Source organism: Pseudopipra pipra, chromosome 2 (genome assembly GCF_036250125.1).
Source record: "Pseudopipra pipra isolate bDixPip1 chromosome 2, bDixPip1.hap1, whole genome shotgun sequence".
NCBI lineage: Eukaryota > Metazoa > Chordata > Aves > Passeriformes > Pipridae > Pseudopipra > Pseudopipra pipra.
Window position 1 is genome coordinate 45,000,456 of NC_087550.1, and position 15,501 is coordinate 45,015,956.

A 15,501-nucleotide genomic window follows, 5' to 3' on the forward strand; every position below is an offset into this window, starting at 1 on the left:
GCAAAAGAGCTGAAAACTTAGTCATTCCCATGGCTCACTATTGCTCTATTTAGTAAAAATACCATCCACGAAAAAATTTGACACGCTTTGAGGAGCTGTGTGTAACAGCGGACTGTTGAGAAACTGAATCAGACCATTCCCATGTTCTTGTATCCTTCAAATGCTTGATTGCTCCCTATAAATCTTACAGCTGAAGACACTAGGGAGGAAGATCTCTGTGACCCTAAGCACTAGGGGTGGCACAAGAACAAATGACTATTCAGAGATGGGTGATACAGCTGAAGCACAGTGCTCCCATGATTGTAAGTGTAGTAGTACTGCAGTATTGATCCTGAAGCAGTGGGGCATGAGAGGCTGTGTTGGGGTACAGGATGGAATCCCAGCAGCCCCAGTAATTCCTAATATTATAACTTCCTTCATGCCGTGAAGTCTCTCAGCTCACAAAGTCAGTTGAAGGGCAAGAAGTTTATTTTAGGGAGAGGTAGACAGATCTCTCGTTTTCCACTATCTGTCCAAAATGTTTAATAGCATGAAGCACTGGGTGTTTCTCTGGTGGCTTTTTTCAGTCTCTGGAAGTTTCAAGTGCTATTTCTCACCATCTGTACAAACTGGCCTTGATACCTCTTTTTTAAGAAAGATATTCTTACTCAGGAGAGCAATGAGGTTCTAGAGCAGCCTTTCAGTACTGCCACAGAAGGTTTTTATGATAGAATCCATTATGTTTCAAATGGGGAGAATCTGATGCAATACCTGCTTACCATGGGACTACAACCATTAGCTAACAATTTCTTTTCCAAGAATTCTCTTCTGGCATCATATAAGAAGAGGTTTGATCTGTCAACAAAACCCTCTGGATCATTTGTGAAAAATAAGATAGGCAAGTATGCAAAATCCACGGGGAAAATTTGAAGGAAGCAAATTCTTTATTTAAAAATAAAGAACAAATTATGTACTGGTGAAAGCCCAAGCATGGAAGCATGTCAAGGTGGTATGGAGGGCTATTTGTTAGTCATATACTAGAAAAGGAGGGTCTATGCTCAGATTTAGTTAATGGTGTTAAAAAGTGTCTCTTTATGCGGACATTCTGACAGAAGGATTTCCATGGAAGAGCCATCCTGCTAGCTTCCTCACTTATCTTCAACACTGCCAGCCCTCATTATGTTTAAAAGGTTCCCTCCATTGTCATTAACACTAGACAGCAGCATAAAACTTAGGTGGCATTTAAATTTTTACATTAAAATGCACACTTACAAAATTTTCAGCCTTCGTTTATCACAGAATCACAGAATCATTAGGGTTGGAAAGGACCTCTGAAGATCATCCAGTCCAATCTCCCTGCCAAAGCAGGGTCACCTAGAGCAGATGACACAGGAACACATCCTGGTGGGTTTTCAATGTCTGCAGAGAGGGATTAATTATTTTCTTTACTACCACCTTTGGTCTTGCATCCAAGCCTCCACCCAGGTGACAACCCCTGTCTGTAGACAGACATTTAGCAGTATATGATTTGGCTGGTGGAGAAACAAAGTGAATTCAAGAAGTGTGGAGACAAAGCAGTCAGCCAGGTATTTTTAAGATTAGATGAATCAGATTTTCATGGCAAGGTACATGGAAAGAGCAGAATATACCACCTAAGGAGTCTTTCTGCTGTGCCTTTTGCAACCGGACGTGTCTATCTCATATTGGCCTTTTTAGCCACCAGCGTGCTTGTAACAAACATGGGTAGAGCCCTTCCCAAATCTTTGTTCACGAAGCCCAGCCATGATGATGACATAGAAAGAAGACAAGAAATAGACACAAAGCTTTATGAAATGATAAAAAGATCTCTTAAGTTAGGAGACACATCTTGCCCTTAATCTGAACCTGAGCTGTTGCTCAATGAGAAAAATGGACTTTTTCAGATCAGGATTGATCCAAAACAGTGTTTCCCCCATGCTATTCCTAATTTAAGCATCTATATTGAAGTACAGAAGAGGGTCACTCTTACTGTAACTGTGCATCTGAGCACAGTTTAGTGGAAAGAGCCCTCAGCTGTGGTACATGTCATGAGTCATAAACAAGCCACGCCAAAGCGACCCATGGCTCAGCAGTGCTGACAACAGTTCTGTCCACACTGTCAGCCTTAAAAAACCAGTTACAAATGCCTTCAGTTCGGCTTGTTGTGGCACTGTATGGTACGTTACTAAAAAGAATTGTGCTTGACATGCTGCTGCGCTACAGAAGATGGCACTAAAGATATTTAAATGTTGGGAATGGGTACTGCTACCTCAGGAGGCACAGCTTGAAGCAAGGAGGATTAAAACATTTTCTTCCCTAGCTGTTTTTACATGGAAATATTTTAAAACTAATTAAATAAGAAATAAAATGGCAATTAAAAGACTGAAGTAATAGTTTCATCTCATATTACATAGTAATTTTTATTATCTTATCAATTAGTGATTAGTGTTCTGTTCTGTTACACACTACTGCCAAACATGTCAGAGAACACAGCATATTAACAAGCAAGAACTGGTGACAGGAAGAATTATTATTATTTCTAGTTTGTAGGAAGACTTAATGTGACTTCTAGTTTGTAGAAATGGAGCCACAGGAAGACTTAGTATCTTGTCCTAGGTTATATGGTTCTGAGAATAGCACTGAGACTCTAGGCTGGTGTTTAAGCCACCAGAACTGGCTTCCTCTCCAAAATCCTTTGGGAACTGTGGGAAGTCTCCTAATACAACAACCAAAATCTGAATGTTCTGGGATACGTAGTAGTGAAATACTTTCTGGTCATGTTCATGGAAGCAAAAGCTCCATATGAGATGTATTAGAGGAAGAACTATAAAGGTACAAGCCAGGCATCTGTTAGGAGGAAGAATAAAAAAGAAAGACACAGGACATGCAGGACCCTAACAGGAATTATACCTGCTATCATTCTGTCATGGTGTGATGCTACTTTTTTTTCCACACTACAGGCAGAAATATGGAATAAAAACATTGAAATACAGTCATTCCTGCCACAAGCCTGGCAGAAAGCTAACTGAGCTGAAAAAAACCATCAAAATGCAGACTTCAAATAGTTCTCTGCTGAGTTAATGTGTTAAATCAACTAATATAAAAGCTGAGGGAAGATTGTGTTGGAGCAGGGGAGAAGATGGCCAGTAGGTCAGAAGCAGGGCCAATAGAGAGGAATAGAGAGCAAGGAAGGGTACAGCAGCAAAAAAAGGGAAAAGGCAGTTAAGACTTCGTCTTTCTAGTAGCAATCACTCAGGAAAACACAGCCAGAGGCTGTGGTTTGAAATTGCAGTGTGTATAGCATCAAACAAACATGTTGCCATTCCCTCCACCCCCTCCACTCACTCCCTGCAGCTCTTCTTGCCCAACACTGTGGCCTGCTGCCCCACAGTCATGTCAGCGTGGAAGTTCATGTGGCCTCCCTGTAAGCCAGATCAAGGAATTGATCCAGCTAAAAAACAATCCAGCAAAACAAAACATTTGTTTCTTCATCAGCTAAAACAGTCAGCCAATCCAGTGCTGAGCACAGCTGTGCAAACAATTGTGCTGGCACAGTAAAGGTCCTGGAGCTGAGGCACAGTGTTGAATGGGGTGGGAAAGAGACACAGACAGGTTGAGAAGGGATGACATCAGTGTTAATGCCCCAAACTAGTATTGCTAGTGAACGATTCACAGTGCCAAACCACAACCAAGGCTCCTAAACAGGATGTTCTTTCTCATTGTATTCAGGGTAAGAGCAAATACGGCATGTTTTACCAAGAATATACCTTGTTGTCATGTGTGATGACTTTGTCAAGGCCTCAAATAATGACTACCTTCCACAGAAAGGAACAGCAATAGTTATCTTGCTTTGAAGTAGAAAAAAAAATATTTAGGAAAATTTTTCTACAAATTTCAAACTGCTGCACAATGTGATGGTCTGCCTTTGAAGTTAAAGAAATCAGTAGCACAAAATGGCATGCTATTGCTGGGAAATATTCTGCGTGCAGATCAGGCTTCAGTGAACTCCATCAATGTTTGCACATATGGTAAAATGGGCAGCAAAACTGAATGTTGATCTGGGTTTCAGCCTTCTTCCTGCTGGGAAGAATGCCTCTTTTGTAAGACACTAAACCGAGGCATAAGGAGCTATTTCCTCACTATGCTGAGGAGAACAAAAATAATTCCATCACCATTTATATTAATTGCAGTTTTATTTACTCACAATGACATCTTGTATGCTTTGTTAGGTGGAACATATTACAACACAAGAATGTCTTATTACAATGCTAAAAGCACAAAGGAACCATGCTGACAGAGATCATGATGGATAGACCCTGCACCGGCAAACAGACTTGAATTTATATGAAAGAGATTTTGATTCAACAGCTGAGCTTTGTCTCAGCAAAAGGAACCTGTATAACTGACTCTTTCAGTTGAGATCCCCTTCCTCACACATTTTAGAAGTTCCCTCTGTCCTAGAGCAGAGTCCTATACCCAGATTATCCTCAAAAAATGTTGGACAGAGTTGCCATTTAACAATCTTCAGTAATTAAGTCTGTCAACCAACTCAAAGTTTAACCTTCTCCACAGAGAGATTTTGCAGTCACTAACTTACAACCCATTGCAACAAAAGCCTATTATTTCTTGTCTTACTGTGAGTGAATGGAAAGTGCAACATCTTCGTCTCTTCTTTGCCACAATCTTTTACATATTTGAAGAATGCTGCTGGGTCTTTCCTCAGACTTTTCCAGGCCAATTAATTTCTTTCAGTCTTTCCTCATGGGTTCTGTGTTTTAGATATTTGATGGCATATTATTCCTGACCCCTAAATTTCTCCAGCTGATAAATGGGCTTTTGGGGCAGATGGTGCCCCAAAGTAGGCTCTAGATAAATATTTTCAGGTACTAACAGAAGTGGAAACTTTATTTCAAACATCCTATTTTTGATAAACCTGTAATGCATTCCCGTATGATATTTTTTCAAGGCAACAATTTTATTGTTTCATGTTCCACTGATGTTCTACTACAAACTCCAGCTCATCTTTACAAAACTGTTTTTTGCTTCAGACAGTTTTGCAAGTGCTTGGTGTTTCACAATAGTAGCATTTAGACTTTCCTAACTTCTAAAACTACTATTGTTAGGCCATTTCTCCCAGTGATAAAGATCTTATTGAATCCTAAGCTTATCTTCCCATGTACCTGCAGCTCCTCCCTGCTGCATAGTTTATCCCATTGGTGGATCTTTATGCTCTGAAAATGAGTCATTAATATCTATTTTACTGCTCTACACAAAAGCTTTTGTCATGGCATAGGCAGAAATTATGCCTGACAAATCCATGTTGCAATGTCTCATTCAATCTTCTACCAGATAACAGCAAGGGAATGATTTAGTGAGTTTGTTGCTCTGTATCTGTGCATACATGTGTGGGTAAGTATATGGACTGTTTTTATTTGCGCTGGACATACTGTGGAAGCTATTTAAACTGTATATTAAAATCTCAGTCCTTGGAAAGGATGCAATACCTAGGGCAGGGACATGACAAACTGTAAGCAGACATTACACTAATGATGCAACATACAGTAGGTTTGAAATCTTTACCACACAATAATTATAAAATATTTTTTCTGGCACCTGTTGCAATCATCTTAACAATGCTTGATTAAACTGTTCTGCTTCCTGTGAACATGACACAGTTGTCACCTTTATCTATTTGGGAATAGAGCAGGCAGATGTGAAACAATACTTTGAGTTCGTGACAGTGATTAAACTGGCAGAAAAAGGGAGAAGGTATGTGCAATGATGTGACCAATTCTGACACTGACTTCCATAGTAGTACCAGGGGACCAACCATAGCAAAAGCAAGCTATGTTCTCAAAGGTGGAGAGTCTGAGATGCGACTTGTTTCATCAGCTGGACCTGCTGATTAAAGCTTAATGCATTTCCAAACCTAGCCTATTAGGACTTTTTGGTGGCTAGGAACGTTTATATAGAAAATACACAGGTCAGAGCTGAGCCAGCTTTACAGAAGAGAAATATATTCTGTAAAAGTTGGGTTGGTCAGATGGGGAAAAAGTACAGGTATCTTCTGAATTATGTTGAAGATCATTACCATTAGTCTTAGCTCATTAAGCTTCAAATAGTTACCATTACTCTTGCCACTGTCTACAAACAGGTTCAAATGACTGTGGAGGTAATAAGATTGTGAAAATCCAAATAAAACTGTAAATAACAGTCAGGGTAGTGGCCGTCCTGAATATCAGAACAGGTGACCAAAAATATAGTGCAATTCTTTTGAGTGTGATTTTGTTGCCTAGTAAAACCCATTAGCTGAATTTGCAGGGGAGGGAACTATAATTAGGGGGAAAAAACAAATTCATTTTCACCTAGTTGGTAGTAAAATGCCCTCAGGTGTTGCTTACTGCTGCAGTACACTTTTTACAAAATAAAGCAGCTTTTAACAGAGTTGCTATTTTGAATTGAACTTCCATGGTACAGGAGTGCTCTTCTCTGTGTGGACCATATAATTTGTCTTTTATATACTTCCTGTCAGATACAAAATAACACAGTGCATTGGCTCATGATGACTGTAAACAACTGAAGGATTTTTTTATCTTTGCCTAGAAAACTTTTAATAAAAGTACTTCTATATCCAGAAGTCATAAATACAGATTTATACTTCTGACTTCCTTTCATATCCGCCTTTCTCCCACAGTAGTTAGGGTTTTTTCTCTAGATGCATCTATGAGTTAATAGTGAAGTTTGCTTCCCCTCCTTTCCTTCCCCTTCTGACAAACATGTTTGTAGTTCTGGTTTCAAGGTTTGGATGAGTGTTTAACCTGATTAAGTCAATGGTGGTTTTTTCTGGTGATTTCAGTCAAGCTATAACTCCAGCCAGTCCCACTCCTACACCTCCCACTTCTGATAGCACATTATTAATGACATGTTATATTCTGACTTTACTGGACACTGAACAGTGAGGAATCAGCCTCATGAGGAAATAGTAATGACCTCAGATTTGCAGCTTCAGTTTTCAAGACTCTTGAAACCTTCATTCTGAGGAAAGCCCAGGAACCAAGTACCAAAAATGTAGACACTACTAGTGCATTTCCAGAAGGAACAAACACAATTTCAACACAGCACTGTATTTTAATCTATAAGAAATCCATTTGTAGAAGGTCAGCTATGCAATGTAGCATATGCAGAAATAGGTGCAATTCCCATGTTCCTATAAAGTATCTGAATTTTTTTCCCCCCATATAAAGCAGCTATTCAGTCAAATTAAATATACACAGAAAATAAATCTGAGAGACAGTAAATATGTCCTGGTAGAGCTATTATTGCCTGATGCTGCAGTCCTGGATCAAAGCCATCTCTTGGCTACTTCCAGACACTTTCCCCAGTTCTATCTTTTTACCCCGTGTGATGATCTGGTTGCCAAACTGCTAGTTGAAGATAACTTCATCATGTTAGTGTTAATGGTTTTGGTGTGTCTCATTTCAAGTTCCGGCTAAATTCAAAGGCAGGCTGGGAAAACGAACTCTCTTCTCTATAGAGCTGGTGAAGTAATTTATCACTGGCCTTTTCCAGCCGCAATTCTGCTAGCACAAGGCTGTCTTACACAGCATATTTTATTTCATGTAGAGCACATATGTGGACCTTCCACTATGAGTTCACAAAACTTCAGTATAACAGGCAATGTAACCAACTGAAAAACCAACCTGCAGCAGAAGGCTAAAATCCTTTCACTAGCCCTTGGCTATTAAATGTAGTATTGGTGCATACATTTTCCATTGTAGTAAAACAGATTTTCATTAGACACATTAGGTAACACACAGCATGTACAAGTAATACAGAAAACACACACACATATACGTCCTTTAATTATAATTTCAGAAAAAAAATAAAAATCTTGTTACAAAAGAAATGTAATACTAGAGCACTGGCACTAGATAGTTCGTTCTCTTCGTACTTGTGTATGGAACAATGCAGGAACTCTATCAAGCACAAACCTGATATGTGCCAAACTTCGTTCTTTGGAGTTGAATTAAGGATGTTTTCACCCTCCAAGTTTCCAGTCCAGCTCATTATGAATGACTGTCTTTTTGTTCATGCTTCTGAGGATGGTGTTTTCATGGTTTCCTTGCTCCCCTCTTAGATGACAGATTTCCATCTGCAGACAAGTTGCAACACTGGATGTAGCTCACAAGCAACGGAAGGCTGTTCATGCTCCGCTTCCAGTGCACAGTGAGGGGCCATGGGCCTTAATTCATGCAGCTTTGTTTACTCCAACAGCGACAAATTTAAACATACAGTAAAAGATGAATGCAAAGAGAGAAGGTGAGATAGTGATTATTCATTTTAGGGAAAAGCCAGTAATTAAAGCTCAGGAGGAGAGACAGACAGCTTTCTAGAAGTGGGTTCAATAAGCACACACTTGGGAGATGAAACTGTGTTGCCGTATGTGCTGGTGTAGATGTCTATGACAGATATAAAATATGTTTTGAGACAAGGCCAGACTGACTCATATAGTTCTTCAAATTAGTAATATACAATTTACAGCTCAACAATGTGAACTTTAAGAAAAATATCACGTTCCTCCTCATTTTTGATTGGTTCACTTCGCTATTTTAGCTCTGCAAGTTGTCTCTAATTTATGCTAGACCAACTGTAAGAAAAGGAATGGCGTTTTAATCTCACAATGTGGATTGTCAGAGAGATTGGAGTGGTTTGCTTGACTCATTTGAAAGGTACATCAGATAGGGAAAAGGTTTTATGAAGAAAAGCTGTGCAGGTTGGATAGGAAAAAGGGGTCCAAGGAAGGAGCACTCCATATCATGCTGTAAGTTGAAGCATTTCTTTTGGATAACAAACAGAAATGAAGCAAGGCAATTTTTCTCTGCTTTTACTGAAAAAAAACCCTTCTGAAAGGTACACAGCTAAGTGAGGCACAGTCAGGTGGTAAAAAGTCTCTTCCTCGAGTACAGTCTACTGTACTGAGGTTCTTCACAAAGTATTAGGGGAGAACAAGAGAAGGAGGAAGACAGTTGCACTGCCTCCACCTTCTCAGAAGTGACAGTCCTTTTTTTCACCTGATCTAGAGAATGAAAAATGAATTTTGTTCCTCCCACTGCTGCACCATCTGTGACTGTGGGGAGGCAGCACTGGTCCAATGACATTCACAAGCAGTTGAGACTGGCCATCTCCAACCCCGTAGGAGATGCTTCTCAGTGCAGGCAGGAAGATGAAAAGATAAAAAGATAAAAGCCATTGCTGGTGCCCAGCAGAGCTGATAGCATGCATTGCCATGGAGTGCCTGTGTTCCTAGGCCATTTCCTTGCTCTCTAGATTACTTAGAGAGGATATCTACTATAAACACGATTACCCCTTGTCTTATTCCTTTTCACAAGCTGTAATGTCCCACAAAAACCTTTTACCCCACTTTTAGCCAAAACCCTTTGTTATTGGCTTCCCTCTGAGCTGACATAGTGGTTTTGTGATTCCTGGCTCTCCTTTGGGCATTAAGAGTCTTCTCTGGTCCTTTTCACTCCCACTTTTTGAAAAGTGACTCTGTCCCAACAAGAGGGCCAACAGCAGGCATACTTGGAAAGGCTGCTGCCAGAAGGCTCCTCTCTATTTCTGAATGCAGGAATACTGAACTAGCTCATGATATTTAAAACCTGCATCAGTAGCAGCTTCCCAGGGAGGCCATAATTTTTTAAACACAAATGAACATTCATTTTTATGCTTTTTCTTGAGTGTGGAAAATATTGCTTATTGTTCTCTGACACCTAAGAAAGTTTAAAGGAAGTGGGGAGCTAGGAGATCCTGAAACTGGGGAGTTATTTCAAAACTGTCGTTTTCCTGGGTTCTTTCATGCAAATTTTTATCACTAGGTAACACAACTCAGCCAGATTCAACATCATGCAGATCCCAGACACAGCAAGCATGAAAATAGTAAAAGTGGTTTTCTCAGTGGGCCGAGACACAAAACAATCCACTACATTGGGGCAGGGCCAAGCATCGCACTTCACCAAGCGGGGCATCTGATAGCCATCGTACATGTAATAGAACACATACATGAAGACAGCTTCAAAGATGATCCTGAAGAAGATGCTGCTGGTGTATGTCCACCACAGGGGTCCCCGGATGTGAATTGTTTCATTTTTTAGCTCTTCAATATCAATTTTCTCACCATTTCTGAATCGCCGTTTCTTCTCATGCCTGGTGTAGGCCACGTGCATGGCCACCAGCAGCGCAGGTGTGGAGACAAAGATCAGCTGCAGGGCCCAGAGTCTGATGTGAGAGATGGGGAAAAAGTGGTCATAGCATACATTTCTGCAGCCAGGCTGAAGTGTGTTGCAGACAAAATCTTGTTGTTCATCTCCCCAGACTCTCTCTGCAGCCACAACCAGGATCATGATACGGAAGATGAACAGGACTGTGAGCCATATCTTCCCGATACTGGTGGAGTGCTTATTTACACCTCCTAAAACAGTCTGCAGCGTTCCCCAGTCCATCTTCTTTTCTGTGTCCTTTTACCTGCAGGATGACACAATACACAGAATGGTCACTTTTCCAAGTGTGAAAAATCAGTTCTAGACCTTCTGTGAAAAAGAAGACTTCCTAGCAGTCTCTCCAGAGCAAAAGGCAAGTGTAAAGTCACTTTCATTAATGTCCACATGTTTATGGATTCAAAAAGCTTATTAAACTCTCTCCTTCCATGAATTTATGATGGGACAAGGATACCTTGAGGCTTTGGGCAGAAAATAAGTTACTTCTTAATACAATTCCTCTGTGCATTCTCTAGGCCCTCCATCTCTTTCTTATTTCCCTTTCTGTGGTTGACTCTTGTCAGTGTTTTGCCTTTCACTGTATTTCCCAAAGCAATAGAAATTACTATCACTGCATGAGTTAAGCCATATTTAGACAAAGTAGAGACTTCTCTAGTATTTTTTACAGAATTTCTTTGCCAACACCACAGCCCTAGAAGGCTGAGCTGGTGTTTTCTTTGCCTCTGAGGTAAGTACTACTTGGCCACCTTCAGCAGAAGTCCTCATTCCACCCAGACACCTCTAGCAGGCCTCCAAGGCCTGCTGCAGCTCAGACATCACCCTTAATCTCAAAATTACAACATTTGATTTTGCCAACACTGGTGAGAAGCCTCAAGTCAGCTCTGTCAGGGCTGCATGCTTATATAGCACAAACCAGCAGGCAAAGAAAGATACAGCAGAGCCTGCCCTTCCACATTCATTGTTATCTCATCCAAAAAGGAGAAAAGCAGAGCCAGAGCTGAGAGGAAAAAGCCCTCAGCTAAAGAGTTTGTGTTGATTTTCTAGATGCTATTACACCCCAGCAGAATACAGGAGGTCAAACCTCAGAGAAGATCCATTTCAGCTTTCCTCCTATTCTGAAAGACTAAAATCCACACTCTTTGCTCCTTTGAAAGTAAGTTCTGCTGAAGTCAGAATTCAGTCGGGGCTCAGCTTTCACTGATTGGAGCCACTTGGAAACTATCAGTGAATTGGACAAAATACTTCGAAACCCGAGCTGGGAACCTGCATAGCTGGTCCATCATCTCTCAAGGCTAGGCTCAGCTGTGCAATGTGGGAGAGCCACACTGGCCATGGATAAGAGCTGCGTCTCTTCTTGGTGCTAGCTGTGTGTTGTGGGGAGAACGTGGTACCTTGAAACGTAACACTGGCCAAAGTTTACAAAAATCTCTCAAACAACAGAGAGGAAAAAAAAATAACTTTTTACGCTGCTGTAGGTACAACACAACCAAAGGACTAACATGTCCCAACACATACCCTTGGTACGAGGGCCTAGCTTGTGCTGACAAGCCTTGAGGCAAGAGGGAGAGGTCAGATTTACTGTGATACAGAAAGGTGAAATTGGGTAGGACAAAAAAAAAAAAAAACAAACCAACAACTTTGAGAAGATGGCTGGAATTCCTGAGACTTCTTATGCTTTGTCTCTGCTGAAACTGGCACCATATTATGCAACTTTTTACATTGACCTAAACTGTAGGCTATCATCAGATACCTGCATCTTTCTCTTAAGAATTTCCTCATGCCTGTTGCACAGTCATTAAAATAAAGTCAGTGAAACCTTCACAAGGGGCTAATCAGGATTGAAGGAAAGTATTTGAAGTGTATATCACTGAGAGATGAACAGCCTGGGCTCCAAGTGCCGTCTCCCACTGCAGTTCTGAACCAGTGCTGCAAGTTTTGGGGGAAAAAACAATTTCTCCTTGCTCATCTGCCACTACAGAAACACCGAAGTTGGCTGTGGGGAGAGAGTGAATCTACCGGGACACCCAACTTGCCAAAGCCAAGACACCGTTATTGAAAACAACTCTAAATTCCCACTCCGGGGGTACCAGTTGGACCCCACCCCGTCCCTCCCTCCCACCGCGCCGACCTTCGTCCCGCCGCGTTCCCGCGCGGCTGGAGCGGACATGGAGCCTACAGCGAGCCTTCAGCGGCGGGAAGCGGCGCGACTGCCATCGGCTCCTGTCATCGGGCACCGCTGGCAAACAGCGCGTTTGGCTCTGAGGTCCGACGGCTCTCCCCGGAACGCCGGCTGCTGCCATCGCCCACGACTCGCATCCCCGCAGTCCGGGCCGGTCCCGGGGCTGGGGGCTCACAGCCGGCGCCCAGGCACGGCTGCCTCCCGGGCAGCGGGGATTCGGGGCCGCAGCGTGGCTGCCCCAGCCCCGTAGTGCCCTCTCCGCTGCCGGCGGCCGCCCCGAGCCCAGTCCCGCCGGGACGGCCCCGACCCGAGCCCCTCTCTGGCACACCACACGAATCCCGACCCACTCGGCGGGCGCACAGCCTAATCCCGATCGCACCGGTGCGGCACGCGGGAGCCTCTCTGGACGCTCACCTGGCAGGGCTCGGCAGGACACGCGGAACACGACGGGCGCGCCGCGCTGCTCCGCTCCCGCGTCCCTCGGTGCCCGCGGACCGGCCGCTCCAAGTCTCGCCGCCCCGCAGCTTTAAGGTCCCTCCCCGCTCACCTGCCGCCGCTTTTAACCCGCCTCCGCCCGCGCCCCGCTCCTGCGGCCGCCCGGAGTCGGCGGGATGGACGCCCAGGACGGGGCGGGGCCGAACCAAGGGGCTGAGCGGCTCAGTGGGAGCCGCCGGCGTTGGGTTCTGCCGTGCCCGAGGGGCGGGAGCTGCTGGGCATGCAGCGGGTCTGGGGACGGGGCCTCTCGCGGGAAGCACCCTCGGGTCCGCCCGGGACGTCCATGCACACAGGGCGCGCATCGGGCGGAGGGAGTTGGTACGCTGCAAATTCAGCCCTGCGCCGGGATCGATTCCCAAGTGTTGGCAGAAAACATGTCCCAGAGGGAAATCCAGCCCCGTGGGACCCTCCGAAACTGCTCCAGTGCCATGGCAGCCCGAGAAAATCGTCACCGTGGACCAGTTCGGGCAACGGTCAGATAAAATGCAGCTCCCACAGACTTTCTGTAGGGTGAGGCAGGGCTGGAAAAAGAAAGCTGAGACCTTCTTAGAAGGCCTGAGTTTGGAAGACAAGGAACAGATAAAATAACTGCTGAATTGACAGTAAAAAAGTTGATCTTGGTCGCCAGATGTAGGGGTAACAAGGGCAGCAGGCAGCTAAAGGCAGGATAGCAGTAAGATGATGCTTTTCCGTTTGAGATCTTGTGGACTTTTTACAGCTGTAGGAAACCTTTGTGGTATCCTCATTAGTGTGCGCAGCCTTGATTTCACTGATGCTGTGCAAAGGGACTGGGGTAAAAGTTTTTGTGAAAGTAATCTAGCAGGAAGTATAAAGAGTGACTCAGAGTTACTTGCTGTGTGAAGATCTGTCACTAGGTGTTATTTGTCTGGAGCTTGAGCTCTGTTGTTGACAATAAAAAAAAAAAAAAGCTTCTTCTAATTATAGTACCCTTTAAACCCCATCTTTAAGAAAAGTTTCTGAGGACGAGGACGGTGGCCTGCCAGGCATGAATTAGCTAGATCAGCACTGCAGCCCTTATCTTGGGCTTTGCTTGTAAAGTACACCCAGCGTTGCTTCAAGATCAGGTCTGCACTTCACCCAAAGCATCCAACCAAGAGTGACTTCTATTAAATGATGCTTGATTACAACATAGTAAAGAGCCTTTGCTTTTTAAAGCACTGATGAAAAAAAAACCTATCAAAAAAGAATGCTGTGTTAAAGAGGGTGTGTAGGAAAGATAATAAAAAATTGTCTGAGTATATAAAGTACTGCCGTGTTTGTTTCTGTATATTGAAGTAAAGATCTGTATGTTACGCTTAGTACTGAGCTTGGTTTTGTGATGCCTGTCTGGAAGTAGAAATGCTTTCATAAGATGGGATTTAAATAAAATTTAAGCTTGATCTAGTAATTATGAGAAATTAGAACTTGTGTATCAGCAAAATGACAGAGTTAATTTGGTTTTGCTCTCAGAGGTTTAGAAAATTAAGTTGGATTTCATGGAATATCCTGAGTTGGAAGGGACCCACAGGGATCACTGAGTCCAACTCCCTTTTCTGCACAGGACAGCTCTCACACCATGTGTCTGAGAACATTGTCCAAACACTTATTGAACTCCGTCAGGCTTGGTGCCATGACCACTTCCATGGGGATCCTGTTCCAGTGCCCAACTACCCTCTGGGTGAAGAACCTTTTTCTAATATCCAACCTAAACCTCCCCTGACACCACTTCAGGCCATTCCCTTGGCTCCTGTCACTGGTCACCAGAGAGAAGAGATCAGTACCTGTCTCTCTGCTTCCCCTCATAAGGAAGTTGTAGATTGCAATGAGGTCTCCCCTCAATCTCCTCTTCTCCAGGCTAAACAGACCAAGTGACCTCAACTGCTTCTCATACGGCTTCCCCTCAAGGCCCTTCACCATCTTTGTTGCCCTCCTTTGGACACTTTCTACTAGCTTAATATCTTTCTTGTGTTGTGGCACCCAAAACTGTACACAATATTCAGGGTGAGACTGCACCAGTGCAGAGCAGAGCGAGACAATCCCCTCCCTCAACCGGCTGGCGATGCTTTGCCTGATGCCCCCCAGGACAGGGTTGGCCCTCCTGGCTGCCAGGGCACTGCTCACTCATATTCAACTTGCCATCGACCAGGACCCTTTCTATGGCACTACTTTCCAGCATCTCATTCCCCATTCTGTCTGTACATCCAGGGTTGCCCCATCCCAGGTACAGAATCCGGCACTTTCCCTCATTGAACTTCATATGGTTGGTGATTGCCCAGTCCTCTAATTTGTCGAGGTCTCTCTGCAGGGCCTCCCTGCCTTCAAGGGAGTCAGCAGCTCCTCCCAGTTTTGTGTTTTCAGCAGACTTACTCAGTGTACCTTCAAGTCCTGTATGCAAGTCGTTTATGAAGGTGTTGAAGAGCACAGGGCCTAAGAAGGAGCCCTGTGGAACCCCACTACTGACAGATCCCCAGCCCAACCTTACTCCATTCACTATAACCCTTTGTGCCCGACCCATGAGCCAGTTGCTCACTCATCATGGCTATGTGCTGGACATTT

At 43.6% G+C, this 15,501-nt stretch overlaps 1 protein-coding gene across 2 annotated transcripts; it reads right to left on the reverse strand.

Moving 5' to 3' along the window:
* Nucleotides 1-7,105: 7,105 nt before the first annotated feature.
* On the reverse strand, nucleotides 7,106-13,081 carry LOC135409576 (gap junction beta-2 protein-like). Of its 2 annotated transcripts, none has more exons than XM_064645305.1 (2): nucleotides 12,998-13,081; nucleotides 7,106-10,518 (listed from the first exon to the last, which is right to left on the reverse strand). In XM_064645305.1, exon 2 carries the CDS (start codon nucleotides 10,494-10,496, stop codon nucleotides 9,819-9,821), a length of 678 nt encoding a protein of 225 aa, XP_064501375.1. In that variant the 5' UTR covers nucleotides 10,497-10,518; nucleotides 12,998-13,081; the 3' UTR covers nucleotides 7,106-9,818. The 2 variants fall into 2 exon arrangements, with proteins under 2 accessions (XP_064501375.1, XP_064501374.1); XM_064645304.1 differs by lacking the exon at nucleotides 12,998-13,081 and adding an exon at nucleotides 12,865-12,988.
* Nucleotides 13,082-15,501: the final 2,420 nt, after the last annotated feature.